Source organism: Lampetra planeri, chromosome 11, assembly GCF_965212315.1.
Source record: "Lampetra planeri chromosome 11, kcLamPlan1.2.h2, whole genome shotgun sequence".
Classification (NCBI taxonomy): domain Eukaryota; kingdom Metazoa; phylum Chordata; class Hyperoartia; order Petromyzontiformes; family Petromyzontidae; genus Lampetra; species Lampetra planeri.
In genome coordinates this window covers 14,930,928-14,958,899 of record NC_136117.1, presented here as the reverse complement: position 1 = coordinate 14,958,899, position 27,972 = coordinate 14,930,928, and the positions used below count along the sequence as shown (strand labels likewise).

At 55.7% G+C, this 27,972-nt stretch overlaps 1 protein-coding gene across 8 annotated transcripts; it reads left to right on the top strand.

Moving 5' to 3' along the window:
* On the top strand, positions 1 to 27,968 carry KMT2E (lysine methyltransferase 2E (inactive)). 8 transcript variants are annotated; one of them, XM_078598978.1, is made up of 28 exons: positions 1 to 507; positions 1,103 to 1,182; positions 3,617 to 3,796; positions 4,278 to 4,389; positions 6,155 to 6,381; positions 7,365 to 7,445; positions 9,077 to 9,135; positions 11,683 to 11,754; positions 12,978 to 13,159; positions 14,140 to 14,178; positions 14,776 to 14,898; positions 15,150 to 15,335; positions 15,765 to 15,913; positions 16,479 to 16,596; positions 16,860 to 16,969; positions 17,731 to 18,019; positions 18,510 to 18,611; positions 19,845 to 20,054; positions 20,823 to 21,242; positions 21,681 to 21,971; positions 22,190 to 22,948; positions 23,081 to 23,140; positions 23,230 to 23,823; positions 24,251 to 24,549; positions 24,833 to 24,939; positions 25,045 to 25,248; positions 25,645 to 25,739; positions 26,069 to 27,968. In XM_078598978.1, the coding sequence occupies exons 3-28, from the start codon at positions 3,726 to 3,728 to the stop codon at positions 27,422 to 27,424; spliced, it is 6,315 nt and encodes a 2,104-aa protein (XP_078455104.1). In that variant the 5' UTR covers positions 1 to 507; positions 1,103 to 1,182; positions 3,617 to 3,725; the 3' UTR covers positions 27,425 to 27,968. The 8 variants fall into 8 exon arrangements, 7 of the variants coding, with proteins under 7 accessions (XP_078455104.1, XP_078455105.1, XP_078455107.1 ...); XM_078598981.1 differs by lacking the exon at positions 1,103 to 1,182 and having other exon boundaries at positions 2 to 507; positions 22,190 to 22,340; positions 22,437 to 22,948; XM_078598977.1 differs by lacking the exon at positions 1,103 to 1,182 and having other exon boundaries at positions 2 to 507.
* Positions 27,969 to 27,972: the final 4 nt, after the last annotated feature.

Genomic DNA, 27,972 nt, shown 5'->3' with positions numbered 1-27,972 from the left:
TCTCTACCATCTCCTTCACTCTCCCTTCTCTCCCCACGACTCTTCCTCTCCCTCGCTTTCCTCCTCTCTCCCCCCTCTCCCCGTCCCGGGTGTCCGCTCTGCGCATGCGCGCCGCGGCCCCTGCTCGGGCCTCGGGGAACCCCCGTAGCCGGGCGCCATTTTCGCGAGCCCAGCCCGGGCCCCGCTTCCACTGACAACTCCTGCACTGGTCTCATCCTCAGCTCCGCCTCAGCTCCTCCTCCTCATCATCATCATCTCCCCACCACCTCGTCTCCACTTCTCCTCCACCTGCTCGTCACCAACCTCCTCGTCAGTTGCTCCGCCTCATTGCAAAGCGAGCGGACACTTGAACGAGAGGGAGAAGAAGAGAGTGCAGAGACCGTGAGGGGTCGGGAAGCTCCGCCGCCGTTTCTTCCTCTGCTGCCACACCGCTTCAATTGCTGCTGTTTGTCTTCGTCAACGCGTCGTCAACCTCTCCTCGTCGTCCGCCTCATCCTCGTCCTCTAGGTGAGCGGAGTGCCACACACTCGGGGCTGTTGCCAGACGTCAACATCGCTCGCTACAGCAGTAGCAGCGCTACGCAATATAACCACTCGCTGTTATTAAGCTAATTGTCATTACAAATGTGTCGCCTATCGCAGCTGTTGCTACTAATGGCCAATGTAAATATTTAAGCGGCGAGAGAAAGCGAGTGTGGGTTGGTGGTGGTGGTGAGGAGAAGCGAAAGCCCCAAGCGACAGTGACTGGGGCAGTGGCGCCAACTCGCGAGAGACGTCACTGCGACAGTGGCGATAGATCACCACCACAACAACAATAACAACAACAATAACAACACAACTCGCAATGCGACTTGCTGCGATAACACGGCGGTGCGGGATAGCAGTGGCATGAGCGCGATCTCAGTGGCAAGAGAATGGAGGGCAAGTTGCGTTGCAGACGACGGCGACTCAGTGGGGGGGCGGTTCGAGTCGGTCTCCAATCCCCCCCCCCCCCACTGTGGACGTCTTTTTAACTTCTTTTACACCGTATGTAGTCAACCACGATCATGTCCTCGTACCGTCTCTCCAGATGTCATGAATGCCTCTGCCTTGTTCTCACGCAGTGCCCCGCTATAAGCGTCTCCTGTCATCCCCATCCGCCTGACTTGCTCTCTCCACGATGCCGCCCTCCCCAAGGCTCTCGGTGTGCCTTGCCCTGTGCTGCTCCACACAAACAACAAACAGTGTCCCGTCGTGCCCAATGCCCTGCCTACATTGCCCTCCCCCCCGTGCCTTGCTATCCCTTGTACCTGACCTGACAGCTCCCCCCTCCACGAAAGCCCTGTGCTGGTCAGCCCTCGCATTATCCCGCTAATTCCATGCCAGGTCCTGTAATGCACTGCTGTAATACCCCTCTTGCCCCTCCATGTTGGTTTGACAACCCCTACCCCCCCATGGCTTCCCTTCCTTCCCCGTCTTCCCTCAAGCCCGTGGCCGCCATGCATCGCGGTCTGGTGATGTTGCTGCTGCTGCAGGTCGTGGTGGTGGTGCCTGTGATTGTTCTGTTTGTTACTGGTGGTGGTAGTGGCGATTGTCACGTTTGTACCCGTGGTAGTGGTGCTGTTGGGACTAATGCTTGTGTTGATACTGGTGATTATTCTGGTGGGAGTCGTGGTGGTTCCTGGAGGTTGGTGGTCGTGGTGAAAGAGGTGCTGGCCGTTGTGATGGTTCCCTTGCTCCTCGTGGTGGTTCTGTTGGTACCTGCGGTACTGGTGATTGTGGTGTTGGTTCATTTGGTTGTATTTAGTGTGGGGGGGCGCTGGGGCTCCATGCTTTGGGGCGGGATTCGTGTCAACACCGTTCAGACCCCGACGTTTGGTCGCTCTCGATACCGTTGCTGCTGCCGCTGTTTCTGCTACGACAGCCGCTTGTAATCACCAGTGCTGGCTATTAATACACTCGATGTGCGCCTTGCCGCACAGCTGCCTGCTCGCTGATTCACACGGTTTGCCTGCAGCTCCCTTGCACAGGCAGAGATCCTGAAGGAAAAGCTTGCAGATACAGTACCCCCCCCTCCTCTTCTTGTGCTTCACCCTCTTGCTGCTGCTGCTGCCCTCCCGGGGCCAGGCTGTGGGGGCCGGTTGCACGATGGTTCTACCCGGGGGGTTCCTGGTCGCCTTCGTCGTAGCTGGGAAGGGAAGAAGCTCTGCTCCGAAAGGCTGATTAATGGCCGTGTTGCTGGGTGCCCTGCTAATGCGTGGGTCGCGTTGGTCTTGCTGCAGCTGGTGGTAGCTGTGTTGATGCTTCTCTTCTGTTAGCCTGATTAATGGCCGCGTATCTCTGTGTGCGCGAGTAACGCGTGTGGCCGCCTTGGGTCTTGTTGTTGTTGCTGCTCCCGCTGGTGTTGCGGTAATGGTGGTGACCGTGGTATTGGTGGTGATTGTCGTGTTTGTCCTGCTGGTGATACGGCTGCTTGTGATGTTGATTGTGAATGTAGTCGTGGTGGGTTGCTGGTAGTACTGCTATTGCTGCTAATAGTTATCGTGCTGATGATGATGATGTTGGTTGTAGTGTTGCTGGTGGTGGTGGCCATGCTGTGTATGGTATTGGTGGTGGTGATGCTGGTTGTAGTATTGTTTGCTGGTGGTGGCGGCGGCGATGATGTTTATGGTATTGGTGGTGAATGTGGTGGTGTTAACTCGTGGTGCTGCTGGTGGGTTGCTCGTAGTTGGCACTGTTGGCAATGTAGTATTATTGGCGCTCTGGGTGGGTTGATGGTAACGCTGCTGGTGATTTATACGGAGCGGTGGTCGAGTTGGCGATGATAGTGGGTTGCCGGTTGTTTTGGTGGTGAAAGTGACAGCGATGCGATTGTTGCTGCTGCTGGTTGTGGGGATTTTTAATGGTGTTGCTGGTGGTAGCGGTAGTTGCGTTGGCGCTGGTGGTTCTCGTCACGGTGGTTTCTTTGTTAATGGCGGTGTTGGGTTTGTTGGTGCTGGAAGTGCTGCTGGTTGTGGGTGGTGCTGCTGGGGTTTTGTTGCTGTTGATTGCGTGGGGTGGCGGCTTGTTTGGTTGTTAGCCGTGTGCCACGGTGCGTTACCGAGTGTATGTCCCCAACAGTTGTATTCGTGCTCCGTGATTAGTGCTCACCGAGTGCCGTGTTCCTGATGCTGGCCCCACACAAGGCGTCTCTTTGTGCCGCAGGGAGACCAGAGTGGAGGCATTTTCTCTCTGGATATGTGGGGGGAAATGGGGAGCTGCGTGCATTCTTCACGGAGCGAGAGCGGCTCTCTTCGGCGTTGGCCGAGATGCCGATAAATGGGTGAGATTTTAGGAGATAGAGTGCCCTGGAAATCTCTTCGCCATTAAATTGACCAGAACGAGTGGGGAGCGTTGACGTCACTGCGGTAAACGAGAGTAAAAGGCATTCATGGCGTTCGGATGGAAGAGTCTGGGCGAGTGCCACCAACGAGCAAAAACCTCCCTCCCCACCATTGTGGTGCGGAGAATAAAGGGGGAACGGCGTCATGTTATTGTTAAAACTCAAGGCAACATTCCTTCGTGCAGGCCGGCTGCGTGAAGCCACCGGAGCTGTGTTAACCCTTGCCCTACGTGCATGTGTGCGGCTGTTTTAACAGGTTGGTGCATGTAGGCGTCTGCAATGAGAACTGTGGCTGGCTTGCCTCAGTGTTGCAGACACAAATGCATCCAGCCCACTGATCGGAGACTCTTGCACTGGCACACGTCATGAGCATAGTAATTGTAGGAGGGCTTACCGCAGATGCCTCCGCAAGCACTACCATGGCGGCTGGATCAGAGTGAGTATCGCGTCACCATGTGCGTGCGTGCGCTTTGCGTTTGTTGCGTACGTATGGGTGAGGAAGCGTCGTGCGCTAATCCCCCTGCTCGCAGGAGCTGCGCGAGAGAAGTGACTGGGCTCTCAAGCGAAGCTTGTGGCTTTGTTGAGGAAGTCAACAAACAGGTTGGCAGGAAGGCTGGGCGCGCCTTAATCATAATGGATCAACCCCCTTACAGTAATGCCATGCGACAGGCCGCTTGGCTGATTAATGCCCTAAGCTTGGAAATTTCCGGAATAAAGGAAAATACGCGAGTACATCCATAGCAACGGGGGTGTTTGGAGGGGGCAGCTGCTGTGTGATTTTGAGAGCGGGGCGGTGCTTTCACAAGGCCTGCTTGATTTCTAGATGTCGGCGAGCGCTAGCAAGCGCCAGCGAGCGAGACGCACGCGTGTCGCCGCTCGACGGGCCCCGGTGAGCTGACCTGTGTGCCGTGCTGTAGGCCGGAGTCGGTAGAAGCAAGCCCCGTGGTGGAGAAGAGCAGCAGCTACCCGCACCAGTCGCACACCACCACCACCACGTCCCACCACACGTACCTGGGCCTGCCCTACGCCGTGAGTCGCATCTCTCATCACAAAACACGTGGAGAAAATAACATGGCAGGCTAAAAGCATTGCTCTACATGCCTCACACATAGGTTGAAAGCGTCGTTGTGTAACGTCTGAATACTGTGAGCTGCTTTCAGTTGTAACATCTAGAATGTCGAAATGTTTTACTTTCAGAAAAACTAAATTCCGCCCATAACAAATGTTTTTGTGACCCAGATATCTCTTGAAAAATCAGCTGTCAACTAGTTTTAATGAAAATATCTGTCTTGTTTTCTCAAGGTGATTTTATTGCCACAAATCTGTCAAGGAGACCCTGTTTTGTAGTCAGAATTGTAAAATTAGGATTTATGAAAATACTTCCAAAAATTCTTTTAAGCTGAATTTTAACAGTGAGTATTTTGTGTAATGTTAGTCCAAGTGATTTACTAAAACAGCTGGAGTGTGGGCTGCACAGACCACTGCTGCTGCATGTTTTGAGTGAGACCAATGTCCCCGAGCGTCTGCATTCTGTGATATCGGCTCGCGTTTGTGCCACTAGCCTCCTTCCGTGTGGGTCCTCGCGAGGAGTAATGGGAGCCTTGGGTTGAACTTGCGCTGTTGTCTTCTAATGCCTCTCACCGCTGTCCTTGAAGAGCGAGCCTGACCATCACGCTCATACACAACACACACCCTGAATAAGACCAGGAAGTTGTTAAGCCATGGCCGTGGGGCTGAGTTTGGGGGTGCGGGTGAATAGCACAGTCCACGCGCGTGGGTGTGCACGTGTTGGCTTGGAACCGAATGTTAGGGCTCCTCCCCCCACCCCCGGGCGCACAATGGCACACGCCAACTGCTCTACTTTGTACAGCGCCATTTTCCTGCTGCTCGCGCTTTTCCTCTTTAAAGGGAGCCAGTGTGCTGGAATGGGTCTCGCTTAATGTGCTGTGCAAAGGTAGGGGCTTGCCAAGCCAGTGTTTGCGTTTTTTAAGGTTGCGTAAAGGTAAGAACCTCTTAACATAAGTTATAACCGCTGTCCGGATAAGTGATCACTGTAAAATGTGTGGAGCTGGAGAAAGTATAGCCTCTTGTTCTGTCAGCAGCCAAGAAAAGGCTGCTGCTGCTTGTTAGTCGCTGCCACTGCTTTGTTTCGCACATCTGCTGGAGGGTTTCAGTTGCTGTCACATCTTTTTAACTTTAAACTCCCTCCAAACGGAGATTTTAGTTTTGGTTCATAAAATTCTTTGGAAGTAATGTAGAGCGGGTCGGCTGAAAGAGGCACAGCGTCCACGTGTTTGAGTGAAACTTGTGGCGGGGGTTGTGAAAGCGCCCGTACATGGTTTTTGTTTTCATTGCCAGATGCCTTAACGTTAAACGTAAATATCTCACTCTAGATCAAGGAAGCTTCTAGAACCATAATATTGGGCAGAGTAACTCTAAACATTTACTGTACAGGCCTAAGCACTGTCTACAAGGACAATGCTTTTGTGTGGCTATCGCGGCAGTCTCAGCAGTGTGGTGGTGTCATCTTAAGACAGCCTGCCTTCTTGCGTTGCCATGGTGGTTGAATGGCCGACCATGACGTGAGGCTGTAATCTAGCACTTTGCGGAGGAGAGCGTTTGTGGATTGTGCAGCTTTGCAAAACCTCAACCTGCTAATGTGCATGTTGGCCAGGAGATGGCAGTACACCAGATTAGTTGTCAATCAAATTTTCCAAACATCTCTTTGTAGCCGGCTCTCCCTCTTTGGCGGAGTTTTAATCTGTCACGTCGCTTGCCCTCGCCGTCCTGCCAGGACCACAACTATGGCGCTCCGCCTCCACCAACGCCGCCGGCCTCCCCGCCACCTAGCGCCGGCACTCACCGGGGAGAAGTCAACGGCTTTACGGCCGCCCTGGATGACACCTCCAATGCCACTACCATCAGCGTGTCGGAGGACGGCAGCTACGGCGTTGACGTGACGCGCTGCGTGTGCGGTTTCACGCACGACGACGGATACATGATCTGCTGCGACAAGTGCAGGTGTGACATTTCGGGGCGGGGTGTCGACGTGCGGCTCTCCATCGTTGAGTGGAATAAAACAAAAACACTGCCACCAATTATTCTCACGTCGTCTCGCGAGCTGAATTTAGCCACAAATTTTTAGAGATCCGTTAGAATGAAGTCGTTGTTTTAGGCAAACGCGAGTCACGAGTGTGTGGTCGGGGCGTTGTCTGTGGTGGTAATGGATGTGGAAGGGCAGTGACGCACCCAGTTACAACATTTTGGAGAAGGGAAAATGCTTTCCTTCCAAGAGTTCATAAAGCGCCTTTCATCGCGGATCTCAAGTGCTGTACAAGACACAGCAACAAACTCATGTGCAAGAACATATATAGACAGTACATAAGTACACACATCAAGTTAAAGATGCACTTCTACATAAACGCCATACTTGCCTGTATACTGTTTGGATGGGTTGAAGGCAGGTGCAGTTAGAATTGGGGACATTCGAGGACAGTGCAGCAAAATCCATGCCACCTTCAATCCGCACTGACCAGCGTGATGAAGTACGGTGAAATAACCCTAGCAGCTTACACTCTGTGGGTGAGCCTCTCATCTGACAAAAATGCATGTATGGTGTGTTTTCTGCGGGTCTGACAACCTAAGAGCAATTGTGCAAGAAGCCAGGTGTGAATGTTCTAGAATCGGTAGTCTGACAGTCAGGGCTGCTGTATGTGTGTATGTAGTCTGATAGTCAGGGCTGCTGTATGTGTGTATGCATTGTCGAAAGCCATTGTTGGGTAAGCAAATAATAGCGAAGCAGCCCAGGACCCAGTGTTGTCAAACCCCTCCCCACCTTAGACCAAAATGCAACCTCTCATCATGTACTAAACATACACACAAAGTACACAAATACATACACAAATGTCACACAGATTATATGGGGGTGGGGGAGGGAACTGTTCCTTTTGCCCACCCGGCTGCACGTCTGAAGAGGGGTGACCCTGTGCTTCCATTCGTTGCAGCGTGTGGCAGCACATCGACTGCATGGGGATCGATCGGCAGAGGATACCCGACACCTACCTGTGCGAGTTCTGCGAGCCCAGGTGAGCCACCCCTCCACCGTGGTGGCCGAACGGGGTGCGAGCGGTTGGACCGTGACTTTGTCAAATGGAATAAAACAAAACCCGCAGCAAACGCACGACAGACGGAGAGACTGGCATACATATCGGCAGCATCACAGGGGTTGCTTTGCAATGAGCTCATTCCTTGAGGCGAACCCCTGTCACACTGGCAGACGTTCCTGCTCGTGGTGGGTGCCGCGCGTGTGTTCTGAGCGTCGGCCAGGAAAGTGTGGGTGGCGGTGCCAGAGACCGCGACTACTGTGGTTGTGCTCAGGAGTGGGAGCGGCTGAGGGAAGCGCCCTGGACCGGGCCTCGCATTTGGCTTTGGCCTCGAGCCACCGAGGAAACCCAACTCCAGGAAATGCGCGTTTCCAGCCAACGGCTGCTGTTCACTGTTTGTCGGTAGAGTTTATGCAACAACACGTAATGCCGGCCCCGAAATAAATTGGGAGCCTTCGTCTGCATTTCCTCTTGACGGCTTTTGTTGCGGCGCTGGCAGGTGCATACCACTAACAGACAAACTGGAATGCACTGCTTTTGTTTGAGATACATTTTGCAGTTTCATGAATGGTGGTGTAGCGGGTGTGGTTCTAGAAGACTTGGGGTGTCATCCAAACCCTCACAAACCGAGACTTACATTTAAACATATCTGATTCATTAGAATGGAACCGCTACACTGAGATTGCTTTAAAATAGTAACAATATAATTGACGAATTGGGAAAGGAGATGTTCTATCACTTGTGATTCACAGCAATGCTCTCTGAAATGGGATGGAAAGGCATCTGATAAAATGGAGAAGGTATAACCATCTCTGTTTAGCTGGCACAATATCCATTGTGAACATGGATTGGAAATTAACTACAAGAAATTATTAAAACCTTGAATAAGGAATGTTACCAATATGGGGTAAATAAATATGAGCAGACGCCATGTCACATTCTATACAAAAGCCATGATTGTGAAAGGCGGACTCAACAGGGAAACACCAGAGAATGTAGAGATCTAAGACCGCTATTGAGGGTGGACTGGGATCAAAATGATGAAGAGGCGAGTGAGAGCAGCTTGGAGTGCTTTTAGGAAATTAAATTTGAAATTGAAACGTGACATACCAATGTGCCTTAAAAGATAGTTTTTCCAATCGGTGCATAATGCCTGGCTCTGATAAATGGATTTGAAACATGGAGATTGACAAAGAAAATGGAACAAATTGAAAAGTACGCAAATAAGCACGGACAGGTGCATGCTTGGAATCGCATGGAGAAACAGAAAAGGGGAACGTATGTATGTTGAACTTCTTTCGCACCGTATGTAGCCAACCGTGATAATCGGATCATAGAACGAGAAACATTGACTGTTAAGAAAAGCGGCCTTGGGCTGATCACCTCAAGAAGGAATGATGGTCGATGAAGGAATGGCAGCGAGAGGACGAACCCCGCTGAGATGGAGAAAAGGGTTGGCTCGCAAACACCCGCTGGATTTATTGTAGCATCCATGAGATCATGAGTGATGGCAATAAAGTGGGGAGGTGTTCATCCAGCAGGGGATAGAGCATGGTTGATGGTGATGAGGGGGGAGTCTGTGGAAACTGATGTTGTTTGCGTGTTCCCTGCAGGAGCGTGGACCAGGAGAGGGCCTTCCAGCTGCAGAGCCGGCGCCGCGGTAACATCTCTGGTGAGTGTCATCACACGTGTATCCTCCTCAACCTTTGCATGGCAGTGGTGGGGGCTAGGGGGTCCCCTTCTCAACACTGCCACAAACTCTCCTGTGCTTTCACGCTCAACAGATTTGGAAAACCAGACGGGAGTCTACAAATGGCAGTTAAGACAGAGACCGAAATAAAAATACGCACAAATTACGGAAAATCATTTTGGACACGTGCTGGCACACTTGCCAACCCCACAGAGTTAATTGGTAGTAGGCTGCTGGTTTCTGAACGCTTTTTACCGCATGCTGAATTTCAAAGCATAAATTACATTAAAAATAAACGTATAAGCGTCACGATTAACTTTGAAAATTGGTATTCTGTAAATGGGTTGGAAAATCGCCAGACTACCGCTTAAGGGAGTGGCAAGTATGCAGCAATAAACAGAGCAACCGTACACACAAACGTATTGCTTTATAGCCCACGTGGCAGACGCAGGTCACCTTGGGAAAGTTACTGCCTCAGAAGTGGAAACCCAGGCTCAGCCACCTGAATTCGCCTCACTTTTACTTCTCCGTTAATACAGCTTATGGACCGATGGCCGTAGCGATTGTAACACGGAAACCCCACACGACCCATTAGTGCGGGGCAGTCTCAGTACACGGGAAGGGCGGTTCGGCCTTCTCGTGTACCCTGGGGGCCTGTGCAAAGCGTTTGACGAATCTCAGGCAAGTTATCACGTTGGTCATCCCAGTCACCACTAATCCGAGCGTGATCCCCTGGGTTGGGCCTCGTGTTGAGCATTTCTCCTGCTAAACATTTGCCATGAACTACTGCAAGCAGTTTCAACTTAAGCTCTGGACCTTGGCCACAGGTTGAGAGAAAATATGCTCAACACCTGGTCTCACCCAGAAAACCACACTTGGAATCCCCTCTCATATGTTGTTTATATTGTTAAGTACCATGTGTTATCTACAATTATTCATTGTATTGCATTGCAGTGATATTATTCCCAGCGTGGTGTACCTCTCTTATTCACTGCTTAAGACCCAATGGATTCTTCCCATAGGTTCTCAAAACAGACATGTGATGATAGTAGAAAAACACAAACTCACTGCTTTTGGGCTCTTCACTGCAACTCTGCCACCAAGGCCTTATCTCAGGCTTTTGCAGGAATTCTGTAGTGTGGACACCGATGCTTCCCAGAATTCTATGCCTGCCACCCCCTCTTTAAATACAGTTTTGGGTGGAACGCCTCAGCCAATGAGATGCCACATTGCGTTACACATGTGCCGCTATCAATTTCCTTTTCAGCCAGTTGCTTGTTCACGGACACGGGGAAACCAGTTCTTCACGAATAGTTGCTCGATCTCATCAAAGGAAATAATGCGTGTGTCTCCACCACCCAATCATCAGGTGCTTACATTTTGTACTCTACGGCTATTAAGGTTGGCAGAGTGGCGAGCGCACTTCGCCAAGAGTTTAGCAACATGAGAATAATTCCTGGCCATGGCTACCACCTGTGGCGAGTGACACCCGGACCGGTTTTCAGTCTCCCCCACTTCACCAATATGCTATTACCAGCGTGGTGAAGTATGGTAAAATAATTCCTACGACTGATGCGCGCAGCGTGCCATCAAGCAGCAAAGCTGAGTTGTGTGTCTCGCATATTCAATGAGCAGCTGGATGACATCAAACTGTTTGAAGCTGAACTCTGACAAGACTGACTTCATCACGCTCGGGACCCGCCATCAGCTTGTTTGGATCAACTAAGTCCATTCGCCTGTGGCTGTGACATCCCAGTGTCGAGTGAAGTCAAGTCTCGGCGTCCTTACAACATTGAGCTAACGTTTCAGCGCTGACCTTACGGTGCTTTTATCAACATCGACAACTGCACACCGACCGTCGTAGCACTCTCACCCTCACGACTGTTACGATGCCTGTCCACGCATTTGTCGTCCGTCGCGTGGGCTATTGCAACAGCAGCTTTGGCCGTGCCAGCGCCGTCTGTTAAAATCCTGCTAAAATCCTGCGGCTCGTCTGATTGTTTGGAAGTGGAAATTTGATCCTATGACGACCTTGGGACGAGTTACATTGGCTACCTATCACACACAGGATTGTTTACAAACTCTGCCTACTCACCTGCAAGAGTCTGCAACAATCCGGTCCGTCCTGTTTCGCTGAGCAGCGAGTGGTGCCAGCCTTATTGGACCCCAATCGACGCCGTCTACGATCATGGTGATCTGCTGCTGCTGTACCCGCGCGCAAGCCTTGTGCAGCGATACGGCCGGTGTAGTTTCACCGGGGTCTCCGGCCCGAAGACATGGAACCAGTTACCGACAGATGTTCGGTAGCTTTCTTTGAGTCCGAGACAATTTAGCAACAGACTTAAAACAATGTTCTTATTCCAAATAAGCTTACTGTGTGTTTTCGGTGCGCATTCGCGATGAGCTGGACTCGTAAGAGTGCGCGATAACAAGTGTTCAGACTTTCTAGTGGCTTGACACAGGGCTGTAAATTATCATCAATTAACTTATTACATCTATTGGGGGTTTATCAACTGTACGGGTTTCCAGGTGCAGCTGTCTCCAATGAACCGTGCCTGTCGGTCCCTGTCAAGTCGTGCCCTTGGCAGATTTCTCACACAGGTACAACTGGGCACATGGTCATGTTCACCTGTCACGCACAGCAGATTTAATGCCTAGCTGTTGATGCAAATCTTACATTTCAACAAGCTGTCTACATTATGAGTGTGCACCCATGTAGCGAACGGGAGTAGCCGTGCATTTATGGTCAGAAATGCATTATTTGCCAGTTAATCAAACAATCTTGTTTCGTATCTTAACTTAAATAAAATAGTTTCATCAGCTTATTGTCCCTTCAAACTTAGGTTAACGAGCAATATCGTTTATAAGAGAAAACTCTAGATTCATTTGGACTCATCAGGTACAATACGCTTGCGGAATAACAAAATGTACCGTAGAGATAGAACGGAGGTGTATTTATTTATTTGTGGTCAAGAGGTCATTGCAAGCAGTGCCATTGATGCGAGCACACTTCGACGACTGCACAGTTGTAAATGTGACACTACCTCCAAGGTCCGTCTTACGGTCTCATCGCCGAACTCTGGGTGCCGCTCAAATGACCGTCTCTGTGACCTGCACTCCTCCGTCCTGCCCACGGTCTCGCCCATCGCAACCTCCTCTTCCAGATTACAAATGCAATGCTTCCCTCCCACGTTCTGTTACGAAGTTCCAAGTTGCGTAGCCCAATCCTTCCATGAAATTCCGAGCATCCTCTCGACAAGCAGATATTTTCAAAGGTCAGCAGATTTTTTCCGGTAGCTTTTGGCAAAGTCCAACTCTCACTCGTGCAGCAATGCAGACATTCCTCCTGTCTCGAACGTCCCTCGCGCTTGGCGGTAAAAGTTTGCCTCTGCTCTTCTGTAACCCATAAAAAAATCTGCCCTGCTAATGCAATACCATTACCTACCAACCCTACCCATTTAGGTTGTAGGCTGCCAATATGTAAACCCCCTTGTACCTCTCGTCAAAGATCGAATCCAAGTTTCCTTATTCAATAATTTTATACACCGGCAATGATTAGCTGATTAAAATCCGTGTGCTGTAAACAGATATAAACATCGGCAGCCTACCACTTAATTCAGTTTGGGTTGGCAAGTATGTGCTTTGAGAATTGTTTTTTCATTATTCAGTTTGGTTATTAAAGAGTCAACACTTTCAGGAGGGTCATTTATATTTGCGTGAGGCACGATGTCAATAATAAATGATGATGCAATGTGCACGCACCTTGCCACAAATGTTCTTGGGTACGTGCCGACCGTGCGTGCGTTGTGGTGACGGCGTCGCAGACGGCGACACGAGCGCGACGGAGAGCGGGGACGAGGGCCTCGCCTGCCTCGCCGTGTCCTACACCGCTGTGCAGCAGACGCCCACCAGCCTCACACTCACCGCCAACCGCCTGCACCACCCGGCCGCCAAGTCGTCTTCGGCCAAGGAGAAGAAGCGCAAGAAGAGCATCGAGAACAAGAAGGTGAGGCGCGCTGGCCTCCCGAGACGCTGCGGTGCGGCGCAACAGACCCTCCGCTTGTGTCGACGCGGTCGGTGGGATACGCGAGTCATTCCTGGCTGTTTCTCGAAGGCGATGGGGTTTTTTATGCTGTGTCGAGGTGGGCTCACGTTAAAATCTGACCACGTTTAGGAGATGTGGTAGTGAACTAATGATTAATATGGATCCTAGCGCCGTGCACCATGCGTGCGCTGAATCACTTGTGTGAGATGCAATTACAGTTTATGTTAATTATATTGAAATATCCCTTTATGCCAACGTAGTAAACAAGATGTGTGTCGTTAGCCTTGTGGTTGTGTTTGAGAGTCTCATTTTCATTACACAGTTTCTAGGCACAAAACGTCTAGCAGCCAGTAGCAAAATGGCGCTATCACAGTTGTAATTGTATAGCGAGTTTCATAAATTGTGAAAGGTAAGAATTGGGGAGGGAGGGAGGGGTGGAGGGGAGACGAAAGGAGAGGGAATCCAGAGTCGAACGGTGCGAGGGAAGTGGAAAAAGAAGCGTTGTGACCTGCAGCGTGGTGAGCAAGCGAGTGGTTGTATCATTGTGATCTGCAGCGTGGTGGTAGAGTAGCAGAGTGTGGATAAAACGAAGCAGTCTTTACCTCGACATGGATGAAGATCACGGTGACGGCGACCATTGCCTGGACCAGTGATAGTTAACCCAGACTATAGTCAGTGGGCCGTACGAGCAGCCCTCCTCCACCTTAGTGGGCCGCAAGCTTGACGCGGTGCTTGTGCACTCATCGTGACCCCCACGCATCACCCTGGACACACTGAGACTAGGCCACCATAAAGGGCTCCACGGGACGCATGCGGCCCGTGAGCCGCAGGTTATCCACCACTGGTCTGGACAATTTGGTGATGTGGGGGGGGGCGGGGGAACTGTCATGTGCGAGGTGAGTGTCTCACACGACATGTGTGCACGTGTGGGTGTGTTTTAGACGTTCCGAGAGGGTGCGAGGAGATCTTCCCGACTAAAGGTCAGTGCAGTGGTGTCGCTTACAACCGTGTCCAGTTAACTTACTGTAGAGCTTAATGATATTTGGGCGTAAAGTGCATATCAAAAGGTTGCTTCCTCAAGCACTAACAGTAACTAAGATTCCGTTAGCTGTGACGTGCAGGAAAATCAATCGTGTCCTTTGTGACTGGGAGAACCCCCCTGAGTTTTTGCAAGAGCGAGACCCAGGGGAGATGGGAGCAGGTATTACAACACGCATTGTACAGAAAGCCTTTGTTTAGTTTTTGCCTTCGATGGGTGTTTACAAACGAACGGTAACAAAAAACCGTGAGAGATGACGGCAGGCAGCCTGACTGCTGGTGAGACCCAAAAGGTCTAAACCGGTCTGTCGACTTCCTGCCACCTCTTTCAGTCCAGACTCAAGAATTTCCTCTTCTCCCTATAAGTGACTCGTTAAGAAATTATTAGTGTATATGTGTATATATGTACACACCTCATTTTCCCCTCAGATACATATAGACCATTGTTACGGTGTCTTAAAATGCAATTGCATTCAGTCTGCAAATCCCAGCAGTAATGCACGTGTGTTTGTGTGCGCATTTGTGTTGCACGATTACAGAACTCGGGACCGGACCCGTCTGCGGGCGATGATGGGTGGTCTTGCGCTTGGGAGAGTCGCCTGGAGCTGTGGGCCGAGCAGTACGAGGAAGCGCACAGCAACCACTACAGCACAGACCTACAGGTAGCTTGACGGCCGCCGGGCTTAAATAACTCGTGAAGCATTCTCTCAACAGCTGGGCCCGACGCACAATTCTCTCCTCCATGTTGCTGTCTCACGCTGCTTTCCCCCATCAGTCCGTCCGTACTTCATTGCTGTCAATGACGCAGGATGACCCAAAACACCATCGGAGAGCGGTTAAGCGCGGCGACGTTGAGCGTGGAGGTTACACGGAAGGAAGCTGGGTTACGTTAACCGTGAGGCTTTATCCGCAGGGCCTCCTCGAGTCGCACGGGCGGGGTGTGGAAGGCGCCGGCGTGGACGGCGCACACGGCCCCGCTCCTACCGCCCAGCCTCCCGGCGGCGCCCAGACGCCGGGCCATCCGGTCGACGGCAACAACGGCACCAGCAGCAGCAGCACCGTCGGCAGCAACATCAACGTGTCCATCGGGCAGGCACAGGTGCGGTCACAGCGCTTTTAAAGTTACGACCCAAAACACAAATAACCCTCTTGTGAATCGTGAGAAAGACTTTTAACTTCTTGATAAAGTATGTCACCATGGCGCTCTGAGGACATCATGCCATTGGCACGATGGTAACATGTGTGGGAGTGATGTCATGAAAGAAGCTTCAAGCTTATGTCAAACAGCCGAGGTTTTCAATCTTCCCATCACAATCAGAATCGCTAAACACAAGTTGATTAATCGTATATCTTTTTGGGGATGTGGGGTGGGGGGGGCGATATTTCTTCCTTTAACCATTACCTTTTTATGAACGGAGCAAATGCGTGTATATGTGGAGTGCCGTTGTGATCCGTGTTACACACCGGTCGGTCAAGAGCGCGCCCGCGGCGAGCGTGACACGTTGCGCGCCGGTCCCGCCGACACCAGGTGGCACCGGGGCGACCCAGCCAAGGCCTCCGCAGCACCAAGGCCCTGAAGGCAGCGCGCGACCTCCCCGCCCACACGCTGCTCATCGAGTACCGCGGCATGGTGATGCTGCAGCAGCAGTTTGAAGCCAACGGCCTCTTCTTTAAAAGGTGCAGTGCAGCGACACAAAGAAGCCCTGTGTGGCCTTAGCAGACCATTGGTGCAAGTGCTGTTAGCGAGCACCTATGAAAGCCGGCATGGCACACGAGGGGGTGGGCGGTCGGCGACACGCCCAGCCGCCTTTGTTTGCCGAGTGAGAATGCTTACACATTGCACCAGGTACTCATTTGAAGCTGAGCCCAGGACCGGTTCAGTTAATCGTCACTGGTGTTGGCCATGAACGGGAATGAAACTTCGGTCACCGGGTTCGTAGCACAGTGCGCTAACCACTACGACATCGTTCCCCAGACGCACACACGTGTGTGATGGTATTTGCAGGGAGAACTTTTTAACTAATATCGGCTTTCTGTGGAGGCCCCTAGTCAATGATGGATTGCGCGTTCTCTTCTGCTGCCCCAGATGTCTGGAACTACTCTGTCCAGAACATGTCTCCTCCCTGCCGCAGGTTAATTCCAAGCTCGTGAGTTTCCTCTTTCAAACGGCCTATGGCTGCTGACTGCCTCTCTCTTCAAAATAAATAAACGCATCTATTGTGTGGCTGCCCCTCCCCCGCAGGCCGTACCCGTTCGTGCTCTTCTACTCCAAGTTCCTGGGCGTGGATATGTGCGTGGACGCGCGCACCTTCGGCAACGAGGCTCGCTTCGTGCGGCGCTCCTGCTCCCCCAACGCGGAGGTCCGCACCGCCGCCACTCGCGCACACGACCAGCGACGCACCTTGGGGGGGGGGGGAAGGGGCGAGTGCGACGACCAGACCCGAGAGCTCGAATATAAATTGGGTTGCTAAATTCATATTTCGAGGGTTATTGATACCTTGCAAATTAAGTTACAAACATTTTTATTTATCAGTTTGCAAACTTTCACCAAACCCACCAGCGTGGTGAAGTATTGTGAAAGGATGATCAATGAGTGTGATGCGGTGTCCTTGCTCGGATGCAGGTGAGGCATGCGATCGAGGCCGGACTCTTCCACCTCTACATCTACTCCCTGGCCGACATCACCAAGGGGGCTGAGATCACCATCGGCTTCGACTTCGACTACAGCGGCTGGTGAGGTCTCCCGGCTGCTTGGAGAGAGACAGACAGAGGGACAATCCCTGCTTGTCTGATTACGATGCCAGGACACGCGCTCCACCAAATGACATGTTGACAGCTTCGCTTCTAGCCCTTAAGGACAGGTTCTTGGTTCAAGATCCCCAAGTTTCACCCAATCTTACATTCTCGTTTGGTTCGTCGTACGGCACCCACTTTTAAGTTGACGAGCAGTGGATTCTGTTTTTATCCCTTCGCCTTTTCCCCATTATCACGAACTTCGGCAGCTCTTCATATCTTATATGCCCACCACGCATAATATGTTGGTTTCTTTGAATTGTTAAAATTAAACTTCTTTCCTCCTGAGAACCTTCTCGCTAAACCTTCCCTCCGTTTGACGCTGCACCTTTGCGGGCAGAATGCAGTGTAGCAAATCTTGTACATTTATGCTCCCCCATCTATGCTCACTGCTTTCACCAATTTGTCCTGACCAGCATGGTAGGGTGGTCACAAAACTCCCATGAACCACACGGCTCATGAAGGGTTTCATCCAGGAGCAGAGTGATAAAAGGACAGTACGTGTACCAGATTTTCAGCATATATTTAAATCCTCTGGCCTATCCCTGTCACAGCTTATGTTGCCACATCCACAATCATTCGGGTGACAAATGTGCTTATTGCCGGGCGAATGGTGAACATGTGAAGCTGTTCCGTGGAGAAGCGAGCGAAAAGGCTGGGGCAGTGTGCCAACAACGTTGCCCGTTCTCTCCCCGCGCCAGCCACTACACCGTGAACTGCGCGTGCCTGCGGGAGGGGCTCGCCTGTCCCGTCGAGCGGCACAACCGCGAGATGGTGGCGGAAGGCGGCGAGCTGTTGCCGGGCTCGGGCTGCGGCGGCACCGCCGTCTCCGGCGCAGAAGCACGGCGCAAGCGGCCCAAGGCGCGCGACAGAGACAGCAGCGACGTGCCCAACGCCGACTCGGACATCGAGGGCTCCAAGGACCCTGCCGCCTTCGACGGCAAAAACCGGAGGCTGTCGCCGCTACGCATCTCCACGTCCAGCGCACAGGTGCGCACGCAACCACGCGCCCGCCCGCTCGGCTGCTTGACCGACGCGTCACACACCATCGTCGTTCACACACAGCAAATCCACAGCACTGTACTTGTCCATTGCAAGGCGCTACTGTGTAGTTCCGTGGGACGGTTGTAGAGCATGGAACGGCAGCCCATGGGTGCTATGTCCCCGCTCGCCGCTGTTGGGCGGCATAGGAGGGATAACCGTTGGCTGATATCGTTCAACAGGTTTATTTGGACTGTGCCGCTAATTTGGGAATAATCAGGGGTGTGCACTTAAGTGTGGGAGGAATGGGCGGCTAAGCCAATGTCGAATGGGAGGGCAGAGGTGAACCAAATTGATGCCCACAGCGGGAACGGCGCACACATTTGATCACGACATAACCAAAGTTGCCTTGCGAGCGTGACTGAGTGGTACGTGCCTTCGTGGCCTGGCTCTAGCAGCTGGCAGCTCACCCCGGCTCGTGTGTTCATGCGTGTTGCAGGAGTCAGATAGATATGAGGATTTAGAAGACAAACCTGCCATTGTTAGCAGTGAAATAGAGATGGAGTCTGAGGAGCTCATTGCAGAGAGGAGGAGGAAGATGGTAAGTGTGGGCCCTGCATGGCAGGAGGTCTCGGCGTTCTCTGTGCTTGGTGCTACCGTCTGCCTGTGCTGCGCGCGCCGCTGTGTGGGCAGCTCGGCGCCTTGGGAGCGGGGGCTGCAGAAGCTTGCAAAGACTCGGGCACCCTTCCCCTGCAGCAAGTCGGCATCGACAAAGCAACCTCCACGCTGCTTTTAGATTCTGTGTGCGTGTCGCAACGTCTGCCAAATACACATCTCGAGCCCAATGTTTTCAGCCTTGCCTCGCGCGGGTTTCTTCTGCGGTGGTGGTCTCGAGGTCGCTGCTGGACCGGGCTTGTTGGGGCGCTTTTTGTTTACTTGCCGTTTCCCTCTTTCTTGTGACAGTGGAACAAATTGTATTAATGATTTGCCAATGAATCTTCCTCTTAAGGATCTCTGCGGGCTTAGGTGATTCTTGGGTGGTTAGGACTGATTTATCTCCCACGTCAATTGAATGTGCCTGTCGTAACGGACGTAATGCCATCGCCACTGGTGGCAGTAATGGAACCAAATCGGCTAGTGGCCAGGCGCGCAGGATACCCGTCACCCCCTTGACATCTGCCAGCGCCACTCGAGGTTTCCTCTCGGTGGAGATGGGCTGCAGCAAACCCCCGAGCCCCAGGAGATCCCCGGCTGTCGAGAGAGAGCCTTGAGCACGTGTGTGGTGGCTGATGCTTTGAGCGCGTGAACGGACAGGCGTGGCTCGTGCCACGGCTGTGGGACCACGCCTTTCTTTCTGGTGCCGACGTGACGAGCTGCGGACTTCCCAGTCGCCAATGCCACCTTAGTGCCTCCTGTGTTGATTGGGCCTTTGGAATCGCACAGGACAAGCTTAATTTCACTTGTGAGCTTTGTATAAATAAAGCTCGATTGAAATTAAATGGTGTGTCGACATCCAGGGCTGTGGCTATATTTGGCAGATGTCTTCTTGGCTTCAAGGCCCGTAGCCCGAGTCCAGTATTAGCAGTGACAATTTGTACAACTTAGAGTTCAGTACCAAGTAGTGCATTGACAACCATAGAATTCTGACTTCTGTGTCCCCAGATATTTAAAATAGATGAGTGGGTGCTGTGCGTAGCCATGTGGACACTCCAACGTAGAACAAATTCGGGTGAAATAGGAGGAAGGTGACGGGGAAACCCAAATGCGTGGTCACGGACAGGCCGAGCCTTGCCCTGCGGCGCCGACGCCGACGAGTTTTGCTGTCACCGCTCAGACTCGCGAGGAGCGCAAGATGGAGGCCATCATGCAGGTGATCGCCAAGATGGAGAGGCGGGAGAAGCGGAGGGAGCAGGCGCTCGAGAGGATCAGCTGCAGCGGCACCACCGGCAAAGCGGCGTCCGTGGACTCCAAGGGCACGGACAGCAAGGACGCCACCCCCGACACCGCGGACCCACCCACCCTCACGCTCTCCTCACCCACGCAGGTGTGTATTTCCGTGGTGTGGCATTTAAAAATAAACGGTTGAGTTTGTAGCTGTGCTTGCGTGGAGGATATTGAGCCTCTCGATGGCATCTGGGGTCGCCAAACATTTGAACCCCCGGCAAAAGCGTGAGTTGGTGATGCGAGGAACGGATTGCGCTTCGCTGCACTCGCAATGGGGGGAGGCTCCGTAAATTCCCCAACTTATGGAGGAGACCGGTACTAGCACAGAGATCATAGACTCGGATAGAGACTCGTAGGCTCCCACAGACCCATGCGAGTGGTAAACCACACTTCAGTCAACAATTAGGAAACTCGTCAAACTCCCATGCATGAAGGATGCAGCCGCACCTCCCTTGTGTGACAGGTGTGTATCGGGAGGCTAAAATGCCCAGCAGCTACCTCGCGCTCACCCCTCGCCCCCTTGTCATCACAGTTTGATCCTTGGAGACCGCTCTATAGCACTTGTCGAGAGCCTGGGGTTGTTTTAAGGTAATTTTTTAATTAACACGAGGGCTATGTCATATGTCCATGCAAGTATATGGCATCGTGTTACAGGGTACACAGCAACAGTTGAAGTCGTTATAATGATTGATATAGTCACCATTCATATTACTATCTGTAGATTTAACACTGACCACTGACAATGTTGGTCATCGCTGACCATGAAATGGGCCTTGTCTAGGCACACAATCAGTGCGGCGTTGCCTGCGCTAGCGGCCGGCGGCGTGCGCCCGTACGTAACGGTGTCTTGTGGCGGTGACCCCCACAGGACGTGGTGGTGGTGAAGGAGGAGGGCGCGGTGGCAGGAGGCGCTCCCAGGCCGGCGATGGTGACGGCGGCCAAAGTGAACCGCGCGAAGCCACGGCGCAGTTTCTCGCGCAACCGCACGCACATCGGGCAGCAGCGGCGGCGCAACCGCACCACGAGCGGCTGCTCGGACCACCCCCCGCCCTCGCCGGACGTTGGGAGCGGCGGCGGTGTAGAGAGCTCCCCGCTGGTGTCCCCCAGCGAGCTGCTCCCCCAAGGCCTGTCCCCCGTCGCCGCCGTCGCCGCCGCTTCCACCGCCGCCACCGTCGTCGCCGCCGCCGGCGCGGACAGGGCGAGCGTGGGAGAGGATCTGGGATCGGCCCCGTCGCCGGCGCCGCCCGGCTGCACCAAAGCCAACGCTCGATACCCAAAAACCAAGAAGGTAGCTCCTCGCCGGGCACCGCTCGCACCGTACCGCCAGGGCACACCTCCCACATGTAAGGGAAGCCAGGCAAGTCCTTTCGTTGAATCTCACTTGCTAAGGAAAATGCAGGTATGACCACGTTCTCTCACCACTGGATATCGACATCTTTCCCGGCCGATAAAAGCATTAAGGCAAGGTGTTGAGAAACATGTCCTAGACTTAATAGGGCTGGGTGGTGGCGATTTTGACCTGTCAGTATCGGTGCTCGTGAACGCATCCCAAGAGGATAAATGCTGCCGAGTTGGAACGATGAGTTCTGTTCTTTGGCAGGTGAGATGGACAGTAGCACCGCGAGACTGCGAGGGTTGGCGACGGTACTTAGAGAGGCCTTCGTCCAGAGCAGCTGGACATTATTGATGATGACGACACCGGCGGCGATGTCTCGGTGTGTTTCAGCACTTAGTGAGCGAATGGCTGAGCGAGAAGCCGGTGGCGGTGGACGGCGCAGGCAGCGATGGCGGCGGCCACGGGGGCGTTGCCGAGAGCCCCTACGACGTGCCGCTGCGCATCACCACGGACCCCACGGTGCTGGCCACCACCCTCAACTCCCTGCCGGGTCTCACGCACAGTCCGCAGCTCTACGCCACACCCAAGCACTACGTGCGCTTCGGTTCGCCGTTCTCCGCCACGGCTACGCCGCGCCGCAAGAGGCCCAGCCTGGACAGCAACTTCGGCTCCTGCAAGAAGGTGGCGGCCCGTGAGAGACGACGCGCGGTTTTCGCGCGGTTTTCGGGCGCCGGCGAAAGCGGCTACGTGCGGCGAGCGCGAGGCTCTGGCGAACGAAAGGGCGACGCGGTTTGACGTCCGGCGCCGAGGGCGGGGCGAACGGAACGGTAGACGGCGCACGGTGGTGCGACGCGACTTTGTTGTCGTCTCTGACGTTGTTGCGCTGTGGGCGCGTGCAGCGGTGGCTGAAGCAAGCGATGGACGAGACGGCGGCGGGCTCGGACTGCGCGTCCCCCGCGGCGGCGCGGGATAGCCCGGCCCACGATGGCGGCGGCGACGTGACCCCAACGGGCAGCGTGTCCCCCACGGAGAGCGCCTCCTCGCTCACGGGTAACGACGCGTTCGTTCTCGCGCGCCGGCGTCCGTTCCCCGGCGGAGGCGCCCGCCTCCTGGACGCCGGCTTGAGCCCGCGCGATTGTCGCGCAGAGCTCGTCACGCCGCTCAAGAAGAGGCGGCTGCGCGACGCCTCGGAAGCCAGCGTCGGGGAACCGGCCGCGCCGGGGGACGTGGCGGCGCTGCCGCTGGGATCGGCCGACACCGCCGCGGGCCCCGCCGTGCTGCCCGCGGGCGAGCCCTCGGAGGCGACGACGCCGCCGCCGCCGCCTTCGCTCGTCGCCACGATCCCCGGCGAGGCGGCGACCCCGAGCGCCGTTCTTCCGGCCACGCCGCCGAGGGGCCCGCCCGGGGTCGCGTCCGCCCCCGTCACGCCCACGACGGCGAGCGCGGCGCCGGCCTTCCTGACGACGCCCCCGTGCGCCAAGGCATCCGCCGGTCCCGCGTTCCCGGTGCCGCGAGTCGAAGGGGCGGCGGTAGAAGACGAGCCGGGCGTCCCCGCCGGGGAGGAGGTGCTCAGGAATGGCTATGGACTCGTGTGCTCGCCCGTGACGCCCGTCACGCCCAACGCCTGCGCTCCCCTCTCCGCCAGCGTCCAGTACGAGGTGAGGGCACCGCGCCCACGCGCTTTAATATCCTCGTGCGCAAACTGTGTGCGTTTGAAGCCGCTGTCGGGTGCGCCTGCGTCATCGGACGGCAATGGATTGATTGTCCTCTTGTTTCCCGTTTTCCGGCAGAACATCTCTTCTCCTGAAAGCTCCCCCGAAGCCAAGCGATCCATCTTCTGCGGCTCTGAGGTAACGCACCCCGGGTCACGCCGTTTGTTGCAAAGGCGAAGTGTTGTGGTGAAAGAGCCTCGGCACTCACCGCTTCGTTCTCGCCACAGGAGCCGGGCTGCGCCGCCCCGGCAACGCCGGCCCCTGACCCGGAGGCGACTTCGGAACCGGGCGCGAGGAAGGGGCTGCAGAGGGATGACGCGGAAGAGCAGGAGCGTCCGGATTCCATCTCCGCCACGGATGCCCTCCCTCCGGAGAACTTGTCGTCTTCTCCCATGGAGTGGCGCTGCTCGCACGCCGGCACCCCGCCCAGCCCGACGCCGCTCGGCGACGCCGTCCCGGGCGCCGACTCGGAGGGCCCGGGCGCGTCGGCGGGGTACCTGACGCCCGTCAAGGGCGCGGAGCTGCTGGCGCCCTTCAGCTTCTCGCCACTCAACTCGAACCTGCGCGACCTGACGCCCTCGCACCAGCTGGGCGGTGGGTTCCGTGCGGCGGCGACGGTGGGCGGCGCCGAAGCGGAGATGGCGTTTGCCGGATGCCCCGGCGCCGTCCCCCTGCTGGGCCTGCAGGAGCTGGAGGGCGCGTGCTCGCTGGGCGAGGGCGCCGGCGTGGACTGTGGCGCCGACCTGGCGCACGAGCTCGAGCTGCAGATGGAAGCGGCGGCGTACGGCCTGTCCCCGCACAACCCCCCGCAGAAGAAGAAGGTAGCTGCTGTTCCCGGACACCGTCGGAGTTTAAATTCGTCCGCATCACGATCCGACGAATCGTCACGATCGTCATCTCTACTTGTGTTCGGCGTACAAAATAATCGATCATCTCCTGCCCGATTCGATGTGTGTATCGCGAGCACAAGGATATCGATATTAATTTGAATCGACGCATAGGTACACAGTCCATACACATGCATCGGGGCGTCATTGATAAATGGTTAAGAGAAGCCGAGATGATGGACATGTATGTATGTGTGTTGAACTCTTTAGCACTGCACATAGCCAGCCATAATATTCGAAGGTGCGATTGCACGTCTTAATTTGTTTAAGCGTGAAACTGGATGGTGCCATTCAAGTAACCGTGGTTGACAATTGTAAGAGACGTAGAGGGGGTGGGTAACCAAGCTGTGCCTTTGTGTAGGTGTCCCTGCTGGAGTACCGCAAACGGCAGCGCGAGGCCAAGGAGAGCACGAGGCCCGAGGGCCCCGGCGGCGGGCCCGGCGACTCCCCCTTGCCGTCGGAACGCGGCGCGGCGGCCAGGGAGCCCCCGCGGCTCCCGTCGGTGCCGCCGGCGCCCACCGCGGCCCACGAGACCTACGAGCCCATCAGCCCCGCCGAGCCCCCGGGCACGTCCGAGCCGCCTCTTCTCCTACCGTCCGCCAGCCACGACGCGCCGGTGGCACCGCCCACCAAGTCTCACGAGAAGGAGGACGTCCGGTGGTATGAGACCCAGTCCCACCGCATCGCGGCTCGAGCTTTAGTGTGATTTATGCGTGTCCGCTATTGGCAGCCAGACGGACGTGGTGGTGATCGCACCTTCAGCACGTGTGCTGCGTCGGCCTAATCGGCGTTCGCTCACGACACTTGCAGTCCAAGACGACGCGGGGATCTTTGCGTACGCCCGTATTGTGTGCGCGTGCGCGTCTTCGCCCGCTACGAGAGGATTGCGGCGCTGCTGCAGGGCCGTTGTGCTCACGTTGCTCTGGCTGCCACTCCCTCGCAGGATGTCCCCGACGTCCGTGGAGAGAGCTCGGGAGGCGGCCGCCTCCTACCACAAGGCTCTCAAGCGAGACCACGGCGCCAGCCCCCGGCCCGACACCGCCTCCGCCGGTAACGCCTCCTAGCGCAGGAGCTGCTGCGCTCTCGGTCGCAACGGTTGTTGCCGAGGCGACGCACGGACTGACGCGGTGTGCCCCCCCCCCCCCGCCCTTTCAGGTGGCTCCTCTCCGGCTCCTTCACCTGGCCCGGCTCCACAGGGGGGGGGGCCCGGTGGGGGGCCCCCTCCGGCGCAGGCCCCCACCGCCAACACCACCCCCCGGCGCCTGCGGCTGTCGAACCCTCGCCTCCGTCTGAAGATCCCGTCTCCCTCTGCCTTCCTGGAGAACAAGCACCCGGAGGGGCCGGCCACAACACGCCACGGTAACACGGGGCACGGCGCGGTAACACGGGCACGGTCACACAGGAATGCCGTGGTAACACGGCATGCTATGGTAAATAGGTTTGTTATATTTGGCTACTCGAGATTTAATAAATTGTCAGGATTAAATTCAATAATTGTTTGGCCATTGTTAATTTAGCGCCTTCGGTGGCAGCTGCAGCACCAGTTTTCTGGACCCAGGTAAACAACGTGAATTGATTCACAAAGACAGATGCAAGTGAAATGTTGTACCAATGGCTCTGCATCATTACACACCTCACGGTAACACAGGACACATGTCTTCCCCGGTGAATTCTCTGCCAAGAGTGACCGCGGTTTGAGTCTGCGGTGTGTGATGAGTGGTGGACGAATGGTGAACGCATGGCCTCTCTGCGCAGATTGGGAGGGAAGTGAGGAGAGCGCCGTGGAGGGAGCCGGGTCTCCACGGCACAGCCCCATGCCCGCCGCCCACAGCCCCCACCGCCTTCCACCGGTACAACCGCAGTGACCACCACCACTACTACTACTGGATCTCCACGTGACCACCACCAACACCAGCCACCATCGCCACCACCAGCCACCTACTTTTCACCACCTTCCCCATCACTGGTACCACCTCCACCACCAGTCAACCTCTCCATCACCAGACACCACCATCACCACCACTGCTACAACCTCCACTGCTACAACCTCCACCACTGCCAACACTCACTTTGTTGACTTGAAGCAGCGGACGGGAGAGAGGTGTTGAAGCGTGCGGCGCGGAGGTCGGATAGGTGAGGCTGGCTGGTGGTGGTAATGTCTACGCCGCTGCTGCTGCAGGGCCCCCCGGCATCGCAGCCGCACGGCGCCCCCCGGGCGCCATCTCCGCACGATTCCACGACCAGGGCGCCGTCCTCCCCCGGGACGCCGCTCACGCCCACGCAGGCGCCGGCGCTCGCGCCGCTGAAGACGGCCGCCCCCACCATCGCGCCGGCAACCCACAAGCAGCCGGCGGCGCAGGCCACCAAGTCCAGGCCGTCGACGGCAACGGTGGGGCACCCGTCACCCGGCCTCCCCGGCGCCGCGCTGCCCCCGGTGTCGCCACTCCGGATGCCGGCTCAACAGCAGCAGCAGGCCGGCTCGTCGCCCCTCAGGCCGGCGCAAGCGGGGAAGCAGAGCTCCGCTGGGGCGCAACTGCACGGCACCCTGCACCAGTCTCCGGCGAGGCAGAAGTCCCTGCCGTCGTCTCCGCTCCGGGCGACGCTCGTCGTGCTGGCGCAGAGCAAGCTGGCCGCCGCGGGGCCGCCGGCCACGCACGCCCAGGCCCCCGCGACGCCGCAGAAGCAGCAGCCGGCCTCGTTCAACCCCCCGCCTCCGCCGCACGCGCCGCCCGCCCAGCAGCAGGCGCCCGTCGGCTGCCCCATCCCCACGCACCATGGCCAGCAGTCGCACACCAAGTACCACGGCTACGCACGCGCCCAGCAGGCGCAGGCGGCCGGGGCGGCGACGCTACCCCGTCTCACGCCGTCCTTCGGCCAGCTGACGGCGGCGCCGGGGGCCGCCGCGTACCAGCCGGCGAGCAGCTTGCTAACCGCGTCGGTGGCGCATCACGCGCAGGTGGCTCCTCTCGCCGCCGCGACAGTCGTCGCGGCGGCCGCCGCCGCGCAGACTCTTCCGCCGCCGGCGCCCTCGCAACCGGCGCAGGCCGTGGCGCCGTCGTACCTGCAGCCCGTGGCAGGCGGCACGTACGTGCAGCAGCCCGCGATCTACATGGCGGCGCCGCCGCAGCAGGCCGTGCACTATCAGCCCGCACAGCCGCAGGCGTCGCCGGCCGTCGGCTCCTACCAGTCGCTGGTGTCCTCGCCGGCGTACCAGCCGGCGACCGGCGCGCACTACCAGATGTACCCCACGCACCCGCCCCCGCCTCCGCCCTTCCCTCAGCCCCACCCGTCCTCGCCATACCACCAACCGGCGCCCACGCCGGCCGTCGCGATGGCGTACCACCAGCCGCCGGCACCGTCCGCGGCGGGTACCGCGTACCACGCGCCGCCGCCGCCGCCCCCTCCCCCGCAGGTACCGGCCCCGCCCCAGGCGGCGCAGGCGGCGCCCAGAACTCAGCCGACGGCCGCTTACCAGCAGAGCGCCCCGGCGACCGGCGCCTTCCACGGCCCCTCGTCCTACTACCAGCAGCACTGAGCGTGGACGGCGCCGCTCGCGTGTCCGGCGCCGTCCAGGCCACACCGCACGCACTTGTAAAAATGTACAGCGTCGTTAAACATTCCAGCGTGCCCGACTGTACAAGCAACAGCAGCAGCAGCAATCAGCACTCTCTCGTTTTGATACGTCTTTCTGTTTGAATGTTCGTCCCCGTTTTTTGCCTGTCCAGCCTGGAGACTGCCGTGACGTCGCGCGAGAAAATGTTTCCATTCGTAGCGTTTTTTACATCGTCCACCTGGGAGCCGGGAGCCGGGCGGCGCCCTCCCAATGGGAAGATGTGCGGCGAACAGTCAAGTTGTGTTTGGTTAATGTTTGTATTTGAGCTTTTTAACTTTTCAAAAGGAAACTATATCTATACATCTTTGTAAATATTGTATGTTTGCATCAATGTAGCCTGTAAAAATGTAGTTTTTTATTACAACTGTATTATAACTTCCTGATAGGGATCACACTAGGATAAGTACAGTTGGTTGTGGATTTTAAAATGCAACTCATACCACACCAATAAAAGTTATTTTTGAAAGCCT

What these genes read in the sequence shown, in the direction of transcription:
- KMT2E (XM_078598978.1), top strand. Translation starts at nt 3,726, where the DNA reads ATGAGCATAGTAATTGTAGGAGGGCTTACCGCAGATGCCTCCGCAAGC. An exon ending in GCGCCGCGGTAACATCTCTG is followed by an intron (nt 9,136 to 11,682) that starts GTGAGTGTCATC and finishes ACGGGTTTCCAG; the next exon opens with GTGCAGCTGTCTCCAATGAA. An exon ending in AGAGCATCGAGAACAAGAAG is followed by an intron (nt 13,160 to 14,139) that starts GTGAGGCGCGCT and finishes GGTGTGTTTTAG; the next exon opens with ACGTTCCGAGAGGGTGCGAG.